The sequence below is a fragment of the Ornithorhynchus anatinus genome, chromosome 1, assembly GCF_004115215.2.
Source record: "Ornithorhynchus anatinus isolate Pmale09 chromosome 1, mOrnAna1.pri.v4, whole genome shotgun sequence".
In the NCBI taxonomy this organism is placed as follows: Eukaryota; Metazoa; Chordata; class Mammalia; order Monotremata; family Ornithorhynchidae; genus Ornithorhynchus; species Ornithorhynchus anatinus.
The window spans coordinates 20,543,455-20,565,533 of NC_041728.1; the positions used below are offsets into that span (position 1 = coordinate 20,543,455).

The window sequence follows — 22,079 nt, forward strand, 5'->3', positions numbered from 1 at the left end:
AAGATAGGCTCCCCACTGAATCCATCTGTTGGGTTGTCTGGGTTGTCATGCACCAACGTGGGAGAGGCAAATGTTGTCTTAACCGTCTTCCCTCCCCCTCCCCCCTCCACCACAAATCACAGCCATATTATGCAGACAGTTCTCACGCTGGAGATTTTTCACTTTTAATTCAGCACTCTTTAAAGTTATAACAGAGGGTGGAGTTGATGGCAGCAGTAGCATCACTATTCTTTCTTCCGATTTTTAGAATGAATGATTAACATTTCATGCTAACAATCATTTATTTTAATAGGTGTTTTATTACAGTTTTATTATAGTTATGCACTTACTCTGGCTTAGGGTATCATAGTAACTGTCTTCATTCGCCAGTCCTAGCAACCACATTGTAGTGGTCCAATGCAGATTGATGTGTTAATCACATTTTGGAGGGAAAAAGTCATATTTTGTGTCTACACGAACACATTATCCAGATTAGACTTTAGCATCAATTTCTGTAGCTATTTTGGGCAAGAGATTTTAGTTTCATGATGGGGAGGAGGTGGAATATCTGGTTGAGGCAGTAGGTAGTACTGTAGCTTGCATGGTCAAATAATGTATTAGCCATGTTCCTTGGACAGTCTGCCCAAAGTGCTTCTTTCATTAAGGTAAGGAAAGGGAGAATCTAGGCTGCAAATTACAATCCTGTATATCTTTGGTATCCATAATGGGTTACATCCAGTATTGTTGGAAAACTAGCTATGATAATTTAGGAACTGCAACATTCAGTTGCATTTTTAAATGAAGAATGGATATATCTCCTAAATTGTATCAAAGAGAGTGCTAAAGCCAAAAAACTTAAAAAAATTACTGGGTTTTAAAATGTAACCATTTGCTTTCAAATTAATAAGATGTGAGTAATTAAATCTACATTTGATAATGTTAATAAAAAGGAGGATAAAAATAATTAAAATAGACATAGTCCGATGCTCCATACAATTATAGAAGTTTTTAAACAGTGATAATCTGTCAAAGTGGTAACCTTAAGGGAACAGGAATTCTAAGGAAACAAGGGAATTAAAATGAACCAGGATGGTTCAGTGACAGCATTCAAAAGAACTGGACCCTGCGATGTACATGACATCACACATGCTATGCCCGCAGGCAGCATGACATGTATATATATATATGCACATATAGCTACCATTTTTCTGGAAGTCCACCTAATTAGCGTCAGGCAGATTCTGCTCTAGAGTGTCTCTGAGGGAATCCTTGACTGCTCTCTCCCAATTGCTCCAGAGGCTTTGTATCCCCCCCTCAGGTCCCTATGCATCTCTGTGTTGCTTCCAAGCCATTAACTTGGGGGCAGGAACCTTGGCAGAAGAAGAGTGGGTGCTCAAAGTAATGGTACCGGACACAGAAGTGGCTGGGCCATATTGGTATTAGACAAGGGACAGTTAAGCTGAAAACTGTTCCAAAGGGCCATCCTTGCAAAAACCCTGACTTTATCGTCCCTGAAGTAACAATATGAAAATTGTTAGCAAGGTGCCTGGATCAGTGTTGCTCTTTGGAGGAGCCATTGCTTGAGGCAATCTCTGAGATTCTGAGAACTATCTTTGTGGGTTCGTAAAGTAGAAACACTGAGTTGGAATTTGTGGAAAACTGCTAGCCAAAGCAGGTTGCACAGGACTAGTATAATGTGCCCCCTAAATCTCACTCCGTAAATTGCTGAGCCATTGCATTCTGCATCAGCTGGAGTTTCCGAGCATAGATAGCTCCATGTAAAGACTTTGAGACAGTCTGTTCTCAGGATAGGTAAGCATGTTGTTGGGTTATGGAAGTTTTGTGAGGGCGTTGTATTCTTTTTGAAAACTATTCTTTAGGTAGTGGACAGTCATGGAATTAAAATGTAGAACATAATAGTAAAGATCATTTACAGCAGTGAAGAAGATGTCAGTTGCCCATTGGTCTCTTAAATTATACTTGTGCCATTGGCCGTATGATTAATGCTTGCTTCCAACTGAGGAAAGAGTAAATTCTGAAATAGTAAAAAAAAAATCTGAATTCTAGAAGTATTTTTGAAAATGCAGTGTTACCATCAATTACTGTGGATTGCCTCTTCCTGCGTATCTATGTGAACATATACGTGCTAAACGTAGTTGTAGGTTACTCATGCCAGAACTGGTCTGATTTTTATCAAAAAAATCTGCCTGCAGAAACTGGAGATTCGGGATTGTCTCACTTTTTCTTTACCGCTTTTCCCACCACCCTTATGCCGTTCCTTCCCAATTGCTTTTGGATAACTTTTGCAATTTGAAACTTAATTAAGAACCTTATGGTGCAAGGACATGGTAGTTTTATAAACTTTGAGGTGAGGCTGTACCTACAAGACTTGTGATACCGACCTGGCAGCTGGTTTTTGTGGAATAAGCAAACCTGTTTTATGTGATGCCTGAAAAATTGATGAGGGGGGAAAAAAGTGTTGTGGTGTGTGTTTTTTTCTCCTGGTCTCTTATTTATCAGATTAATCCCTATAGGTCATCAGGAATAATGGATTTTAACTGACGCTTTATTGACCACATTATGGATCAAATATTTCCTTCTTTAAATTAAAGCCTGTCGTCTTTTGACATCAATAGGCGGAAGCAAGGAACTGAATTACCACAAATTCCAGATTAATGCTGTCTAATCCATACAACAATTTACATTTGTAAAGTGCCTTAAAATAATTTTCATCAGGTTTTATTACACCATTTAGTCAAATAAGACAGTGAGTCCAATCTCTGATTTATTCTAGAAATCATCACCACAGTTCAATTGATACGTAATCCTGTGAGCAGAAAAACCATGCCTCTTGAGCCTTTCTTTTCCCTCCCCTGCCTACCATTGTTTCCTTGCTTGTTAGTGCTTTTTTACCCAAAACTAAAACCTGTCCCTCTTCTGATTTTTCCTTTTGCTCTGGCTATGTCAGTGTTCCCTTAATATGAATATGTGAGTGCTGGCTATATTAAAATGATCATTGGTGGTTTCTGATCAAATCTGGATCTGGAACTTGAACTCTTTGCTCTCTAAACCTTCAGCAGGTAACTTCAGACGGCTACCTTAGAACCATGGTGGACTAGATCATCTCTCACAGCTCTGGTCATGCTCTTGTTATATGGGAAGAGAGATTTCCTTCCCGTTTGCTCTCTAGAGGGCTTTGGGGATTTGTTTGTTTTCAATATGTTGACTGATGATATTGAATGAGTTTTGGTGATTGTGATAGCCATATTTGAATTAGAATCTGGTGAACTGACGATTTCTTGGTGATATGATACATGGTCCGGAAATCTAAGTACCCATGTTTATGTCAGAAATAGCATCATTCTACACAAGCCTTTTAGAAAGTCCTTTTCTGGCTAATGGCTAGATTGGATGTCATTTACTGACAACCTTGTCACAGGTTTCCGACTGTTAAAACTCACATTTCTTCCTGTGTCAAGGTCTGTAATTTTTTCTAAGGTAAATGACAGCATAGTAAATAATGAGCCCAATTCCCTCAGTGCCTGTTTACTCCTAGGTAATGCTAGGTACTTCGAGAGCACCATTAACTCTTTCAGGTCACGAAACCATTTAGTGCCTTCGTACATCAGTGCATTCTTGCAGACTATTTGCACACCCTTCAGAAATACCACAAATAAAGCCCCTGAGTCAGAAAAGAGTCAGTGATGGTCCTCCAAAATAACCTGTCATACTAGGGAATAAACTAATGAATGCTTTTAGAGAATAGGTAATTTGAACTAATTTGCTCTCTCCAAAAAATTCATTTGAAGAGGTTCAGAGAGATTAATGAAAAACTTCTTATTCTGCCGCACCATGTGCTTTTAAAACCATTACTGTCAGAGGGTTTCGAGTGGATAGCACTTGCATAGGGGTGCAAATTTGTACCAGCCCCAAAAGGGAAAGCAGACTGTAGGGGAGAGCTGGAAAATTGATAGGGGTCAGTGTGTCTCCCTACTGTAGTCAGAGTGTCTCCCTACTGTACCCTCATGACAGCAGTTTCCAACTTCTGTGTAAGAAACACCCAGTGAATACACAAGATATCTCAGAACATAGTATTCATAGTATTTTAAAGGATGGGGTGTTTTTTGTTGTGGTTTAATGGTTTTGGACAGCCCATTATAAACATAGAACTGGAGATGTGATTGTGAAACCTTTTGTTAAGCCATGTAGATTACTCATCACAAAATGTATGTCCAAAACATTTTTTTCTACTTTTTCTGGATAATTCTTTTAGCCCACAATAAGAGAGTCCTTCACAATACATTCTTTAAAGATACTTAAATCCAGAAAAAATTGGGGTTTTGACAATTTTGGGCTATTTCATTATCCTCTCTCATCTTTTCCCTTGCCATTCATTCAACGGTCAACTAACAACAGCTTTATAGCACTTTTGATCTCATATGTATTTAAGATGGATCCAAGGTGGTTGATTTACATATCAGAGAGAAAAGGAATTATCCATAATGAATGAGAAAAAAGCCAATCTGGATATGCAAATTTTCTAGATATATTTTTAAATATTTATTAAAATACTTATTGTAATTTCTGTAATTACAAATTACAGATATGCACAAATTATAGGTATGGTGAGTACTGCTCGGATTGTTCAGTTGTGCGCTCACCAGAGTTTTACTTGTCCCTCACAATATCGATGTTTCCCTTATTTTTCCAAGCATCATCAGTTAATTTTGAGTACATAAATCTAAAATCTATCAAATAAGTGTTTGTGGAAACAAAACTGCCTAAATTTTCTGGGAATTTACATTTTTTACTTCATTTTCAATAATAATGATGATAATTGTGATATATTTAAGTGTTTACTACATGTCAAGCTCTCTACTAAGCACTGTACTAGAAACAAGACAGCCAGATCAGACATAGTCCCTGTCCCACATGGGGCTCTCAGGCTAAATTGATCAAGAATATGTATTTAATCCCTATTATGCAGATGAGGCAACAGACCCAGAGAATTTAAATTATGTGCCCAACATCACACAGCAGTCGAGATGGACCTAGAGCATTTGAAATCTAATGACAGAGCTTAATGTCTTACAGAACTTAAGTGGGTTCCTTTCATTCATATGGCTAAGACTAAGATTTTTTTAAAAAGAAATCTATATAATTTAGTGGTAAAGAGAATTTTCAAAGTCATTATGACTTGGTTATTCGATTCCTAACTTGTGATTCTGAATTATCTTTTAGAGTTTACCTTTAAACCCAGTGGTAAGCAGATTACATCTGAGTGTTTTTCAGTATTTTCATCTGCAAGATGGGCTTTCCTACTTCACCCTATTTTGGGTTTTCCACATGATTGAAAAGCCTATGAAAACAAAAAAAAATGCTACACATAGCCCAATGTGTATATGTAATTATAAGTAGTGAAGTGTGCATCTCATCTTACAGATTTCTCCACAAGGTTTTTGTTTTTTTCATGAAGAAATTTGATAATTGGAGACTTTCTACAAGCCTCATTTGTTTGTCAACAAAAGGGTGATTGAATGCTAATCAATAATGAACTTTGGCTTCAAGACTTCATTATTAAATAAAGACTTGGTAATCAGGGACCTTTTCTCTCTCTTTTAGGAAGTAATGTGGAGTTTCACAGTTTTAGACATACTTAAAAAAACTGTCTTCTCTATAGTAGAAGTATAATAAAAGACTCTTCTTAAGGAAACATCCAAATAGCTTCAGATCTCTCTGGAAAAGTGTGACACCCCATTATTGGCCTAATAAATAAAGTGGAGTAATTATTATAATTCCTTATTTCTAGTATGTCTTGTCCCCAAAATGTCACCTTTGTCAATACGATGACTGCAAATTTCCACGTTTCAGCAATGATTTATGATGTTTGAAGCAATGTAGTGACCATTACTGAAGCTAAATGGTCTTTTTACCCTGAAGTCATATCATCTAGGCTGTTTTGTTCAGCTAGAGCAACAAATCTAGGATATTATGAAGTCAGTAAATATTAATTGATAATAGTATTCATTAACTCTCATTGACTAAACCTCCAGACACACCCCAAATGCAAGCATACCTTCACCCACAAAGAATAAACCCAATCTACTTGCATTTTCAGAATTCTGGAATAACGTTAAGACTCAAAGATATATCCCAGCCTGATGTTCTGAAAATTGAAGCATCCTGTTTCATTACTTAAAGGCTAGATTTGACATTTCCTGGCAAATAAGGTACAACAGAAATCCTTAACTCTCATTTGTAGAAATTATACATACTCCTTTTTAAGTGATCCAGGTTATGTGCTAGTTAATGCACATTCTCTGTTATCTATTACTAATAGACCATTAATGCCAGGAATCATACTGGTAATCAAAATAGAACAATACTTGGAGTCTGACCTAGATTTTCTCGTTCCTTAGCAGAGAAAAGAAATGTCACTGATCTTCCTGAAAGATGATATTTTTAAATCTATGGAGAAAGTCCCTTTGTGCATGTGGAATTTTTTAGAGGGACAACTATGTACACTTTAACAATGTATATGATAGCATGGTGTAGTGGATAGAGCACGGGCCTGGGAGCCGGAAGGTCGTGGGTTCTAATCCCGGCTCTGCCATTTGTCTGCTGTGTGACCTTGGGCAAATCACTTAACTTTTCTGGGCCTCAGTTACGTCATCTGTAAAATGGGGATTGAGACTATGAGCCCCACGTGGGACAGGGACTGTGTCCAACCCGATTTGCTTAACACAATTAACTAACATAATTAATTAATTAACTAACATAATTAATTAACACCCCAGAGCTTAATACAGTGCCTGGCCCTTAACAAATACTGTTATTATTACTGATCAAGTGACTGGACCAATTTGGATGAATGATGTGTCCAAGAAAGATTTGATGAGAAAATATTTTTTCTGCTTCTTTATCTATCAGTCTTTTGCTTTAGACAGATGCAAATTCAAGGTTTAAGATTTCTCTATAATCATACTGGATCTGAATAAAAGTGTCCACCTACTGCGGTATTTGCTACCACTGATATGTCTCGGACATCCTTTCATTGAGATCTGAGGATCAAGTTGAGGAAGTAGTTTGGTCCTGAGAACTATAAAATGCCAATTAGTAATGTGATAAATGACAGTAAGTTAGGGAAGATGTCTCTTTTGGAGTTTAATTTAGAGATACCCCTCTGTAGAGCTTTTTATCTCTACATTCAAATATTTATTTTGCCTTTTCATTTAGAGTTATTGCTGACATTGATTTTGGTCATTTCAAGTATGGTCAAAAGACTAGTTTGTAACCGAGTTGTTTGTCCTTTGCTTAGGGTTATAAAGCCTGTCACTGTTTCCCAGGGCCTGACTCTATTTTTCTGGCTTTTATATTTCACCTCCTGAACTGCATGATGCCCGTGGTTGAAGCATGCCAGGTGTAGAATCTCAAGAGGTATAGTTTCCATCATTGTGTTTTCCCTCTCAGAAAAGGTCCTGTACCTGCTGACTTCTGGGTCTGAGACCAGGGAGGGAGGGAGGAAGGGTTGGTGTGAGTGCGTGTACATGTTTAAAATTTCCCTAATAATGTTCATCCTAAAAACTGAAGCAGGGGTATCTTGAAGCAGCAGAGAGAGAGAAAGACACAGAGAGAGAATGTGTGTCGAATGAGTGAGTGGGAGGCTTTTTGGTCTTGGCACTTTATTTTTTTCCACCCTCTGTGATTATCCTGCTGCTCCTGACTCTTATTTATCAATTTTGGGACACTTTAGGCAAGATGGGGACAGGGTAAAAAGGAGGAGAGGCCAAAGGAGGACATAGATGGGGGAAGGGGACAGTGTGAAAGGAGAGAGGAGAAATGGAGGAAAAGAGAAAATGAAAGAGAAAGAGAAGGAAGGGTAAAAGAGGAAGAAAGTGAGTAGGATTACTCGCTGCCGGTGTCCTCCCACCTAAGACACGGGCGGTAGCCCTCTCAGCACTCTCTGGGTGACAGATGTGCCACTGCCTTAGAGTAGTACAGGGCCTGGAGCCGTGCTCTGGGCGACAGAATATCTGCCACTGAGCTCTGGGTTGGCAGAAGTCCGTACCCTGTAGCCCGGCGGCAGACCTACCACAACTTGGGCCTGGACCTTCAGAGGGCGAGACCGCCTTTTCCCAGAGTTGCAGGAGGCGGCACAGTTATTGGCGGAGCTCCTCGGCCCTTGATCTCATAAGATAGGGAAGCTGATCTGCTGTCCTATCTACGTGGCCTCTCCCAGAAACCCCTCCAAGTGCCTGGATCTCAATCAACTACTTCATTTCCTCTTTGGCTCTTTTTGCCACGGGTAGATGTCTTGAAGTACATAAAGTGGGAGGTGGCTCAAACTCTAAAATACTGGAATTGCTTGCTTTTCTTATTTTTTAAGCGCTTATAATGTGGAATTGAGTTTTGGAATGTACCTACGGAAGACAGCCTTGGTTTTAAGCAGCGTGGCTCAGTGGAAAGAGCACGGGCTTTGGAGTCAGGGCTCATGAGTTCGAATCCCAGCTCTGCCACTTGTCGGCTGTGTGACTGTGGGCAAGTCACTTCACTTCTCTGTGCCTCAGTTCCCTCATCTGTAAAATGGGGATTGAGACTGTGAGCCCCACGTGGGACAACCTGCTTCCCCTGTGTCTACCCCAGCGCTTAGAACAGTGCTCGGCACATAGTAAGCGCTTAACAAATACCAACATTATTATTATTAATGCCATCAGACCTCCTGGGCTCCTGGTCTTCCCAGTTCTCGCCGTTGGATCTTCTGGGTTGCTCAGTTGATTCTATTAAAAATATTCAAGAAGATGTGGCAAGTTCTAGATTTTATAAAGTAGTTGCTAATAATGGGGTCCTTTTTGGCCTCTTTCATAAGTGCAAACACATTGTTTTTGATAAATCTGAAATATCTTCAAAGCACTAAACCTTTCAGATTTAATGCCCTATAACTGAATTGTTTTATCAGAAGAAAGTCTTCCAGTCTGGGTTGGTGATGAGTAAACTTTATTCCCCTCCTTTTTCTTTGTAATGAGCTATAACCATTTCCATATTCTGGAACTTGGATCGGTGGTGGAGAGGTTAAAGGAAAATATCGTTTCTTAACCAAAAATTAGATTGCTTTGTCCCAATTCACCCTTGTAGGGTCAGTTCTGAGTGTCCTAGTTCTCACTGGAAATCAAGATTATTTTTGGTTTTACTCCTTCATTTAGCTGATTCTAGCTGTGGGCTGAATGAACAATTATTTGAAGACTGACAGAAAAGATTCACCTCTTATTCACAGAGTCAATGTTATCTCTTAATCGAGTTTGATATAGTGTACTTGACTCAAAGCAGTTTGCATGGAAAAATGTCATTATTCATGGTAACAATATCTTTTCTTGGTATAAATGCCATTTTTCCCCCCCAAACCTCAAAGGATCCCACGAGATATACCCAAAGCATCCCATTATAGAGATGGAAACATTGAGGTGCAAACTACATTTAGTGAGTGAGTTGCCCTAGTTTTGTAGTGAAGTGGAAGAAGGCCTGAGTCTAGATCTCAAGTCTCAACTCCCAACTTCAGAGCGTAAATATCACCACAATAAACTGTTTTAAAGGTTAGGTTTCTTGTGGAATTGAGGGACGTTGTGAAGGCACTATTATATAAAAATGATTTTCCTAGATCAAATAACATGATTAATACCTGTTTCAAGGGAATGACTTGATTAAATCTCGTTTCAAGGGCTGGAAAGAATTTGAAGTCTTGTTTAACTTGGTGGTGCATCATTCAATTTGTCAAGGAAATGAGAGAATGAAAGCTAGACTTTACTTTGTGATAGTCAACATATTGAAACAAGTTATTCTGTTAGTTGATTTCTTTAAAGTAATGGGAGGCCTGGGGAGAATGGCTAAATGAAACCCACAGATGATCTACGAACCTTATTTTAGTCAGCACTATCAGGATGTGAGTTACTAAAATAAGATATCAGCATGGGGAAGAAATGAAAAGGCAGAGAAGAAGAGAAAAATGGAAGGTCAGAAAGAGTGGAGTGCTGGGCACATACTCAGCTGTCTCAGAACCAGCTTGATGTAGCAGGGGATCAGAGTTAGAATTTAGTGCCTATCCCAATTGAACAATGAAATGGCCTCTGCCCTCTGTGAGTCTGTATTGTAAAATACACAATAACAACATGGATGAAACTGAAATTTTAGTGGTGTAATTCCAAATGCTTGGGGTAGCACTGGGGCTGATCAAAATATTCTTTTGCTTTGTTTTTTCAGTTTAGAACCATAATCACCAATTTAATCAATCAAAGGCATTTATTGAGCGTTTGCTCTGTGCAAAGCACTGTACTAATTGCTTGGGATAGTACAGTACCAAGAGTTGGTAGACACGTTCCCTGACCACAAGGAGCTACCTTTCACCTCAGAGAACATTTGTTTTTAAATTGTACTTGTTAATGTTGGTATTTGTTAAGCGCTTACTATGTGCAGAGCACTGTTCTAAGCATTGGGGTAGACACAGGTGAATCAGGTTGTCCCACGCAGGGCTCACAGTCTTAATCCCCATTTTACAGATGAGGTAACTGAGGCACAGAGAAGTTAAGTGACTTGTCCACAGTCACACAGCTGACAAGTGGCCGAGCCGGGATTCGAAGCCATGACCTCTGACTCCAAAGCCCGTGCTCTTTCCACTGAGCCACACTGCTTCTCTGCTTGTAGAGTGCTTACTGTGTGCCAAACACTATATTAAGAACTGAGGTAGATACAAGACAGTCAGGTTGGACACAGTCCCTGTGCCACAAGGGGCTCACAGTCTAAGTAGGAGGAAGTAGGATTTAATGCCTACTTTACAGACGAGGGAACTGAGGCATAGAGAAGGAAGCGACTCACCCGAGGTCACACAGCAGACAAGCGGTGGAGCCGGGACCAAAATCCAGGTCCAGTGACCCCCAGACCCATGTTCTTGCAACTAGGCCACACTGCTTTTTGAGTTGCCATCAGTGTTTGGTAACTGCAGAGTTGGTCTTGGTGTTTTTACTGGCAATGCCTAGGTAGAAAAAGGATCACAATGGAACCAAAGCCGAAGAATGATTCTCTTCGTCGTAGGAGGCCGCATTATACTGTGAAAGTGAAGGGAGCTTTCATTTAGCTGCAACTTGTGAAATTCAGACAGGAATGCTAGCAACCTTTATAAGCTCAAAATCCATTTGGAAGGGAAAGCAATTTTGCTATATTGTAATTATTGTTGCATTATATTTACTGTAAACTGGCTCAATATTGATAAATATAGAACAGCAAAGAACTGTTACGAGCCATCTGGGCATCAGTCCAAGATATCATTAAAAATACTACCATGGACTAATTTGGATTTTGAATAATATTTGTTAACAACTCTGCTGAAATGTGACCACATGGTATACTTTAAAAATTGGGCATCCATGTGATAAGAGCAGCTTTATATGTAGATTTAGGTCTCTTAATGTGCATTGGATGTGTGTGATATTCTTCTTGGTCAGATTTTCAGCTAAAGTTACCAAATGCTATAAGTAGATCAGGTATCTGTGAATACTGTTTATTAAGGCCAGCATAAAAGAGAAGAAATAAATGTTTCTGGAAGACATAAACTAGTTTAAACAGGCATAGTCTGTATATACTATGTACTCTAGAATGTAAGCTCTCTGTGGGCAGAGAACACGTCTACCAACTCTGTTGTACAGTGCTCTGCACAGAGTAAGTGCTTAATGAATACCATCAATTGACTGATATAGGAGTTTCTCCATTTGAGAATCTCAGTAGGTCAAGACTTTTGTTATAAATATTTGTGGTTATCTGCCAGGGGGTCATGTGTAAATGATGAATCAATTGACAGCCTGGGAACCTTCCTTCATGGTGTTATAATGGTGTTAAGAAGGTTATAAAGCAACTTCCACACCCACTCATCCGGTCTTAAATATTTTAAATTCTTGATATCTCTGTGTAAACAAACAAGACTGGGGATTGGGAGGGTGGAAGGAATACACATTTAGGGTCCATTTGGAAAACACTGGTTTCATATAGATGGGATCACATGTAAAATATAGTTATAAATCTCTGCACCTTAAAACTTTAAGTAGCATCTGTTAGCATTAAGCCAGCCACAGATAAGAGGTTGCTAAACTAATCCCTAGAGGATTTAAACAAACTGGAAGTGGGGTGGTGGACTTCAAGTGTGCACAGAGTTACATTTTGTTAAGATTGTGTAGGAAAGGTAGAAGGAAATCAAGTTGTTACAAAGTCCTAATGAAATCATTACATTCCTATGTTAATGATAGCTGCTAATTATACTACAACAGTGTTTCTACAATGAGAAGATAACTGAATTACTAGTATTTGGTCACAGACTGTAAACTATAAAATTATTCAGGGGACAGAGTAAGTTGAAACAAGGGGACTATAAGAAACAGGCAAAACCTGGATTCCAACTATCGCCTTTCTTGCTTATAAATATAAAATGTATATCTTTGCACACTATTGCTAATTGTGAATCCTTTTAGAGCATAAATATGATGTTTTGTTAAGAAATTTGGGACGTGCCTGATTAATGCTGGCCCTTAATGTATCATGTGTATTTGCTGTTCCATGACAGAGATGCTAAAATTGATGGTTTTTTTACTTTAAAGTTCTTAATATATTTTATTCATTTTCTAGGTTAGCACTGTATGTATATGAATATCTGCTCCATGTAGGAGCTCAGAAATCCGCCCAGACATTTTTATCAGAGGTATGTTTTGTATCTTTTTTCAGTCTTATTTTGGTAGTGTGTATAAATATGTGAATAAGAGAATACAGTGTTGTATGTATATGTATATGTGTGTATATATTTTAAAATATGGTTTGTGTTCATATGCTTTATGCATGTTTCTAACTAGGGTTTTATTTTGTTATTTGGAAATGGTTCTTTTTAAAACACTTTCTAGCCCCCAAACTTCCCAGAATTGTCTACTCCTTCCTATTAAAGATTTATCCGATTTGTAGAGCCCCTTCATGAAATTTATTCTGCCTAGCACAATTTGAGCAATAAGGGAAAGATAATTAGGTGTTTTGCAATTTCTCCTTAATATTTTGGCTAGCTCTTCCCTTGTTGTTTCTGGACAGTGTGGAGAATTAAATTACTCCTTTGGAATTGCATAGCTCTGGTTTCCACCTACCCCACACAGCTCCTTCAGAGTTCACAAGCTTTTCCGTGGCGTCCAGAGCAAAAGATAATATTCCAACTGTCATCTTCTTGTTGACTAAAAGATACAATTGTTCTTTGCCAAGAGAATTTTCCATATGTTCTTTAAACTTTACATTACCCTTATATCGTTGCCTAAGAACACAGGAGCAGAATTGTTTCCAAAATATAGCACTTTCCTCTTCAGAAGTTGGAATGCAATTTAACAGATTCTTCATTCTCCCCTCCGGATTTGTTAGTTTTACTTCTCATAAATTATTGGTCCCTGTTTGTCAGGATCGTGAAGGACTAATTTGAAGTTACTACATTTTTTCAGTCATCAGCAAATTTTGCAAAATTGCTTTTCATGTTCCTAAAATCATTAAGACTACAAGTTTAATCGAACAACACAAATCCCAAACTCCAATCTCAAGAGTACCATTCTTTTAATTTCTTTTCACATGGACTAGTAGACATTTATTATTGGTCTGTTTCCAATCAGTTACCAGTTTTTAATTCTTGATATAATTTTGCCTTTTATTCTATAGTGATTAATTTCTCATTAGACCAACTTGTGAAATGCTTTTCAGCCCATATAAGCATGATACATATAGCATATAAAGTTAGCTGTTTTCTGACATCCAAAATTGTAGTATGTATTCTTCAATTATAACAGTAACTCCATAATTGTTAAAAATAAAGTTGTTTTTATATAAATGAAGGGCCCAGTTTTATTTCTGTCCCTTTAGAAATATCTGCTCTGGACTGAGGTAGACTAGGGTGAGGGTAGAAATGGATTTGAATGCAATAAAGATAGGAAGAGGTAGTTTAATGGTGACTGGAGGTCTAATGGAATGAAAGTCAGGACCTGCATCTCCACCCTCCTTCCCTCCATGATTTGCTGTGTAAGAAGCTTCTTCTTTATCTCCCAAGGAGGAAGAATGAATAACCCTGGTAAAAGATGCAGTGGACCTCATAAATAAACACAATAAGAACTGCCATTTAAAGACACACATTGTCCTTAATTCCAATTAATTAACAAAAAGATCATCATATTCTGTGCCTTGCACAGTGCTTGACATGTAATGTGCTTAGTAAATACCATAATTAATTAATATGTGTCTAGAAAGGCAAATTCACAGCATCTTATATATTCTGAAGTAACTGCTGCTTTGGCTCTTAGAAGGGTATATCTGTAGGAAAAAAACCTGCTACTTCAAAGACTACTCTGAGGTTCAATTTCTAGCTTTTATTTAGTGAGAAGAACCAGTTGCCTACCTAGATGGGATTGGAAAACATAAAATGACAATATGACCAGAATATGACCAGAAAAATTAGAAAGCAAAGGATTGATTGTGAGGAAAGTGTTTCAAAACAGAAGCACACAGTAAGCACTCAGTAAATATGATGGAACCATATGAGATTGAACCTAAGCTTTGATGTGGGTGTGGCTCAGAGTCACGCTTCCCCTTTTATTTCTAATTTGAATCAGTATTTTATTTTAATTTACATCAGTATTTGAGTAGAGTGTTTGAAAACTGTTTCGATTCCAAGCTTTACTAAAGTGCTTTAGTTTTCATTTTTATTCTATGAATAAAGAGCATTCATTCATTCATTCATTCAATAATATTTATTGAGCACTTACTATGTGCAGAGCACTGTACTAAGCGCTTGGAATGTACAATTCGGCAACAGATAGAGACAGTCCCTGCCCAAAGAGCATGGGTCTGGGAGTCAGAGGAACTGGCTTCTAGTCTCAGGTCTACCACTTTTCTGCTGTGTAACCTTGTTTAAGTCATTTAACTTCTCTGTGCCTCAGTTAAAGCATCTGTATAATGGGGATTAAGACTGTGAGCCCCACTTATGATATAGACTGTGTCCAACCTGATTAGCATGAATCTACCCTAGGGTTTAGTTCAGTACTTGGCACGTACTAAGTGCATTACAAATACCATTAAAAAACAAATAAACCCTCAAACATGTAATTCAGAGCATGCTCACATGCTTTTTCTTATTTATGGTACTCCAACCAGATTCACAAATGATATATCATTCATCTCTACAACATCGATGTGAGGTAGGTTGAGAAGGTTATATCCTCCTTTTAAGGATGGTGAAATTAGAGCACAGAAAGGTTAATAGATGAAAAATTCAGTTGCAGGGTTTTTGACAATTGTTATAATGAGTCAATATGTTTCATTTTTTAAGTTTGCTGTATAAATTTTAATATGGTCTCTACCCAACCCTAATAATATCTTTATAATTAAATACCACTGTAATATTTCCAAATGTATTACAATGATGGGATTAATTTTACTTCCTATCCAAATACAACCATCCCTGGGATGGAATACAGTACCTATGTAGTGTGACAAGAAATGCTGAATTGATGAATGAAGAGAGGATGGGAAAAATAAAATTCATAGGAGATTTAGATATAAAAATGAATTCCTGGCCAATAATTTCACCTGCAGGTGTGTGTGTGTGTGTGTGTGTGTGAAAAATGTGATGGACCCATTTGTGTACAAAAACAGATATCAACAGATAAGCCAAAAATTGACACATCCAATCCCCGCTGAATCTCAGGACTTTGGAGGAAAAAGTGCCACCTAGCAAATTCCCAGAGGCATTTTTTCCAGCACCTGGGGATTTTGAAAAGTCAAGACCAATGTAAAAAAATGTGTCATGCAAACAGATTGAGGTGGTGAGGCTGCAGTCGGAGAAAATACTAACATAGAAGACATTAACAGATGTTTAAATAAAGGATAGTTTAGCTAAAGTGTCTGGAGCATTCTGTTAACGATTTGGCACAAAAAATGCAAAACTTTTCCCAAAGAAATTATAAAGAGTACAGAGAATAATGATGAATTTTTAATGTTGGCATTTTTCTGTGGAGCTTGCGTGAGGAATAAACAGCAGTATTAATAGCATTTTTATTAGGTGATAATGTGCCACCAAGTTAGAATTTAGAACTCTTGGGGTCCCCATCTGGTGCCACAGTGTTGACCCCTTCAGAGTCTCAGTACTCTTGGAGTTGAAGCAGCCAGGGAATCTAACTGAAGCCCCTATGAGGAAACTACATTTCTAATTACAAATTGAACTCAAATCGATATAAAAGTGGTTATGTGCCTAAACAAACCCAATTTGCCTTGTTAGCACTATCAAGAAGCAAGTAGAAATCTAGTCCGATGTGAAAATCAGGAACGAAAGCATGATTTTATAAACATTTTAGATTGAACCTAAAAAAATACAGGAAAATTAGATAAAATGATTACCGTATGCAAGTTGACCTATACGTGAAGTAATGCAATAAGAGGGCTTTAAACACACTTCCAAAAGCTCATACAGAGTATATTAAGCCATTAATATACCCAAGCAAATTACACAGAGACATTCAGCTAAACTAGTCGGTACGAGTCTTAATACTTATTGGAACAGAATCCTTGAAAGAATGTGCCTGGACGGTCTGCTGTTACTGACGTGAAATAGACTGTACTCCGAGGCCTCGTCGCCCCATTTCCAAACAGGATTGTTAGCAAATATTTCAGGTAGTTAGTGAAGCTTTGGTTATAACTGTACAAAGGAGAATTACCTTCCCATGATTTCTATCTTGAGGGCTTTCTGTACCAAAAATAGGGGAATGAATTGCAGTGAGCATCTAGAGCAGAGATGGAAGTTACCTAACTAATAATTGCCACAGAAATGGACCTTGTACCCCTGTTGAACCTTCAACTCACTGGCTTCTAAAGTAAAACCGTATCAGGGATTTTGAACAACCAGGGAGATGTGACATCAACCTTTCCAGTAGAGGTGTGTCAAATGCCTTTGCTAACCACAGAAGTTCCATTCAAAGGAATGTCCCCAAAGTTGGAAAGATTAGGGAAGTGGGGAGGAGAGAATCACACAAAACGTTTCAGAGAATTAGCCTCCTTCGTAGGGATTCTTAAGTAACTAAGCAATCATAGCTGAGTACTCATGTGGGAATGGAAGTCCTAATGATTTTAAAAACAATGCTTTGTTTGCTTAGAACAGTGCCAGTGCTTAGAACAATGCTTGTCACATAGTAGCACTTACCAAATACCATTATTATTATTATTATTATTAAGAAAAGGGGCAGTCATTTTTCTATGCTTCTTATCAATCTGCATATTGAGTGCATTTTGTAGTAGTAATAATTGTATTTATTTAACACATGTTCAGTGCATTTCCTGAGTGAAGTGCATTGAACAACATTAGCACAAAGCAGGCTCCTTGTCCACAAGGGGCTTACACACTAATGGGGGAAACTGTGTAGAGCAATTGAGTGAGTACTACAGAAACAACAGATATGGTCTCTGCCCACAAAGGACCTCAGTCTAAGGGAAGAGATGGGAAGGCACAGATTTGCAAATAATAAGAGCAGGAGAAAGAAAAATGATGCAATCGTTAATAGATTGAAGGAGGAATGGGTGAATGAAAATGTGTAAATTCACATAAATAGATGTACATAGAAGGGCTAGGGGAGAGTGAATAAGCATGGATGGGTAACTAAACATAGGAGGAGTGACTTCTTTCAGTAATACATTTCAACACCAGTCGCACCGTTAACGTGCCACATTATAAATTCTTATGTCCATGTACAATATTTTTAGTAGAAACAGTACCTCCAGTGCCAGACTTGGAAATCATTTGATACTGTAATGACCAGGTAGTTTACATCAATTACCACAATAGCGATAAACCAGTTAGAAGGGCTTCTTGGAATCTTTATAAATTCTAGAATGTCCACAAGTGGCATGCTCCTGGCAGGAATTGCATAGGTATATATGAATTGCAGGGGTATAATTCTTCTGAGATGAAATTTGAAAGTAAAACTGCTGTACAAAGTGGGAAAAGTGTATTTCTGTTTTTATGTTTGTCACTATATAAGGTGCTGCACCTTAGTTTTGTAAGACCTATGGATTTAAAAATGAATAATTTTACGTATTTATAAGGATTGAGAAAAGAAGAATGCAAAATGTTGGCATTTTGTTTATTTTGTTAATATGATTGTTTATTTTTAGAAGCGGAGGAATCTACAGCTTTATTTAATGTACATGTGCACATTAAGGAAGTTGGGAAGTGTATAATATTTCTTCTGTTCATTTTAGATAAGATGGGAAAAAAACATCACATTGGGGGAACCTCCAGGATTCTTACATTCTTGGTGGTGGTAAGTGTATCTTTCTTTTTAATTAAAATAGATTGATTAAAGTCTGCCTTATGATCAGGAGAAAGGAGGGGATTCACATAATATTTTAACTTTTGTTTTTCTCATTTTTTTTCCACAAACACTGGAAATGCTCTTTGAAAAAATCCTCAACATTTTTTTCTTCCAAACAAACTAATGTTAAGTAGTGTAGTTTGACTTAGGTTTTTCTACTGTTGAGCGTTTGAGGCTTTGAGATACTAGGCAGGAAGTCTTGAGTGTGGTTTACCTCACCTTCCAACTGAGTTTGGGACAACGGTTAGTGCTTTCCCTAGGCTTTCCGCAGCTGCTGAGAGGTGAAATCTGCTTTCACTTTACTATTCTCAGTTAAGAAAAAAGCCCCCAAAAACCCCAAAGACCTTCTGTTGCTTCTATAAATGAATCCTCTGTAAAATGGAAAGAAAGTTGGGAATATAAAGGATGCTGCAGCAAGTCGAACCTAGGTTCTCTAGATTTTCTGATTTATTGGGCAGTAATGATGACTCATTAACAGTGGGCTTATTATCGTGAAGCTCATTTTTTGAAGCGGTGCATAGCCCTGCCCCTATGCCTGGTGCGTGGAGTTTGGTTTCTTGAGATCACATTCCTCCGTTTATGCCTAAGACTCTTTGTTATTTGGTGAAGCCTCAACTTGCTGTATCTTCCTTTCAATGCCTTAGGCGTTTTCATCTTTCAGCACCCTGTTAAATGGATGAAAACAAAGTATCCATCCTATTGCCAGGAATTCAGTTTGCCATTAATACATTGTTTGAGGCTGTCCCATTTTTCACTGCTCTCTATTGAAACCACCTTACCACCTTAGGTGCCAGTTCCATGGAGGTGATGGGGATGGTTGTACCCATGGGTTTACTGCTGTGGGAATAAAGTCATTGTTCGTGCCCCATGCCTTTTTGAGGATTGATACCTCAGCTTTGCTGAACCCAGATCAATGACGAGGCCCCAACAGCTAATGAGGGACTGAAAACCCCCCAAATTGGGTCCTTCTGACCTGCTTGCCTAAATGGCATGTATTAAGCACATATTGTGTGCCAGGCACTATTCTAAGCACTGGGGAGGATACAAAGTAGTCAGATTGGACACAGTCCATGTCCCACATGGGGCTCACGGTCTTAATCCCCATTTTACAGATGAGGTAACTGAGGCACAGAGCAATTTAGTGCCATGCCCAAGTTCACACAGCAGACAAGTGGCAGAGTCAAGATTAGAACCCAAGTCCTCCTGTCTCCCAGGCCCATGGTCTATCCACTAAGCCAGGCTGCTTCTCTCTTTAAAGTCTGGCTTATGGCCAAGCCCCATCCTTATCTGTCCCCTTCTACACACCCAACCCCTCCTCTCTCTAACATCTAAATGAAAATTTGGCACCCCTGCTTCCAGTTGTCCAGAGTGGAGGGGACTTTAATCAGTTATGGTATACTTGTGGGTTTCCTTATTTTACTACTGTAGACACACCCAGGAGCCAATGGTAGGTGTGGGATATTGAATTTTTTATTATGGTATTTATTAAGCGCTTACTATGGGCCAGACACTGTATTAAGTGCTGGGGTAGATCCAAGATAATCAGATTAGAAACAGTCTGTGTCCCACATAGGGCTTCCAGTATCAATCCTCATTTTTCAGATGAGGTAACTAAGGCCCAGAGAAGTTAAGTGACATGCCCATGGTCACACAGCAGACAAAGGGTGGAGCTGTGATTGGAACCCGGGTCTTTCTGCCTCTCAGTCCTGTGCTCTAGCCACCAGACTACACTGCTTCTCTAATTTGAAGATTTGAAGTCCTCTTGCTTATGAAAAAAACTGTTTTGTTGTTGTAAGGAGTTAAATATCACTGTGACGGTGGCCTAGGTGGACCTAAATATAAGTATAATGATTGTCAGTTTTCTTATTATCAACCTTATATATTGAGTGCTTACCATGTGTGGAGCACTGTTCTATGTGCTTTGGAGATTATCACAGAGTTGGTAGGCAGTATTTTGCATTTTCACTTCTTTTTGTGCTTATTCAGTGAATGAATTAGTGGTTGTGTGCAGGGAATGGGTCTATCAACTCTTATATTGTACTCTCCTAAGTGCTTAATGTAGTGCTCTGTGCAGAGAAAGCACTCAATAAATATGATCGGTTGATATTTATTGAGTTTGGGTGCAGAACGATCAGTAAGCACTTGAGAAAGTACAATGCCCAGTAATGTGTGGTAAATTTTCTCAAAAGTTTTCTAAAAAAAAAAAATACACCTAGAGAATCAGAATGACTCAGTGGACTAACCAAAGGACTGGGATTTAGGAACTCTGGGTTGTAGTTTTAGTGCTGTTGCTGACTTTCAGTATGACCATAGGCAAATCATTCAACTTTTGGCAATCTCCATTTCCTCATTCATAAAAAAGAGACTAGCAATACGGAACTGTTTTATAGGTTAGTAACTAAATAAGCAGATTGCATTTATGAAATCACCTAGAAATAACAAAACAGTAATACCATTTATCTTGTATTTATCCCACTACTCGTTAAAGCTCAGTACATTTAACAACAATGATTAGGAGTAAATAGAAACTGATTTCTGATATTCCTGCTAATGGAGGAGATTCTCAGTAAGAGAGCAAAACCCATAGCTAGGTAAATTATTTCTGTAATTCCCAGGTAAAGAAGAATCACTATGTCTATGCCTTCAACTGTGTCTAGAGCCTCACATTCTAGTTTGGAGAAGAATGTGGCTTAGTGGAAAGAGCCTGGGCTTGGGAGTCAGAGATAATGGGTTCTAATTCCGCTTCAGCACTTGTCAGCTCTGTGACTTTGGGTAAATCACTTAACTTCCCTGGGCCTCAGTTCCCTTGTCTGTAAAATGGGGATGAAGCCTGTGAGCCTTATGTGGGACACCCTGACTACCTTATGTCTGCCCCAGGGCTTAGAACAGTGCTTTGCACGTAGTATGTGCTTAACAAGTTCCATCATTATCATTAGTTTCCAAAACCAACATTTTGGACTGGAGGCGAGAAAGGCTGGAGTCAATGAGGTCAGCAAGGAGGCTGATACAGTAGTTGAGATGGCATATAATAAGTGCTTGGACCAGCCAACTTGGAAGGGACAGGTTGTGGAGTTAGCATCGACATGATTTGGTGACTGGCTGAATAATGGTGGTTGAAAAGAGAGATGAGTTAAAGGCAATGACAAGGTTTTGGGGCTGTGAAGCAGGGAGGATGGTGGTGGTGTTGACCATAATTGGAAGTCGGGAGAGGAGTGGGTCTGGATGGCAAAATGGGGATGTTTGAGGGACATCCTTGTAAACATGTCCCGAAGGCAGGAGAAAATGCAGGATTGCAAAGAAGGAGAGAGGTTGGAACTGCAGAGGTAAAGATTTGGGAGTCATCCTTGAAACTGTTGGCCGTGGATGAGCTAACCAAGGGAGTGGGTGTGAACGGAGAATAGAAAGGGACCCAGAATGGAGTCTCGAAGAACCTCCACTGGTGTGGGGTGAGAGGCAAAAGAGGTTTAAGCTCAGGGTTGTTCAGCAAGTCTATTGTACATTTCCAGGGACTTAATATAATACTCTGCCCACAGTAAGCACTCAGTAAATACCATTGATTGAACTGGTGAAAAAAACTGAGAAGAAGCACTTAGAGAGGAAGGTAGAAAACCCAGAGAGGATGGTGTCAGCGAAGCCAAGGTTCAAATTTCCAGAAGAAAGCTGCTGAGAGTTATAGGAAAGTTGGGTTTAGCA

The 22,079-nt window shown here is 38.7% G+C and overlaps 1 protein-coding gene across 6 annotated transcripts in view; it reads left to right on the plus strand.

The window, feature by feature from the left end:
* The window catches only part of SSBP2 (single stranded DNA binding protein 2), a 294,273-nt gene that overhangs the window by 53,678 nt on the left and 218,516 nt on the right, over window positions 1-22,079 (plus strand). For all 6 annotated transcript variants that reach the window (XM_039911270.1, XM_007656432.4, XM_039911269.1 and 3 more), the window contains exons 2-3: window positions 12,640-12,712; window positions 18,274-18,335. In XM_039911270.1, coding sequence (XP_039767204.1) covers window positions 12,640-12,712; window positions 18,274-18,335 — 135 coding nt within the window. The remainder of the gene's footprint in view (window positions 1-12,639; window positions 12,713-18,273; window positions 18,336-22,079) is intronic.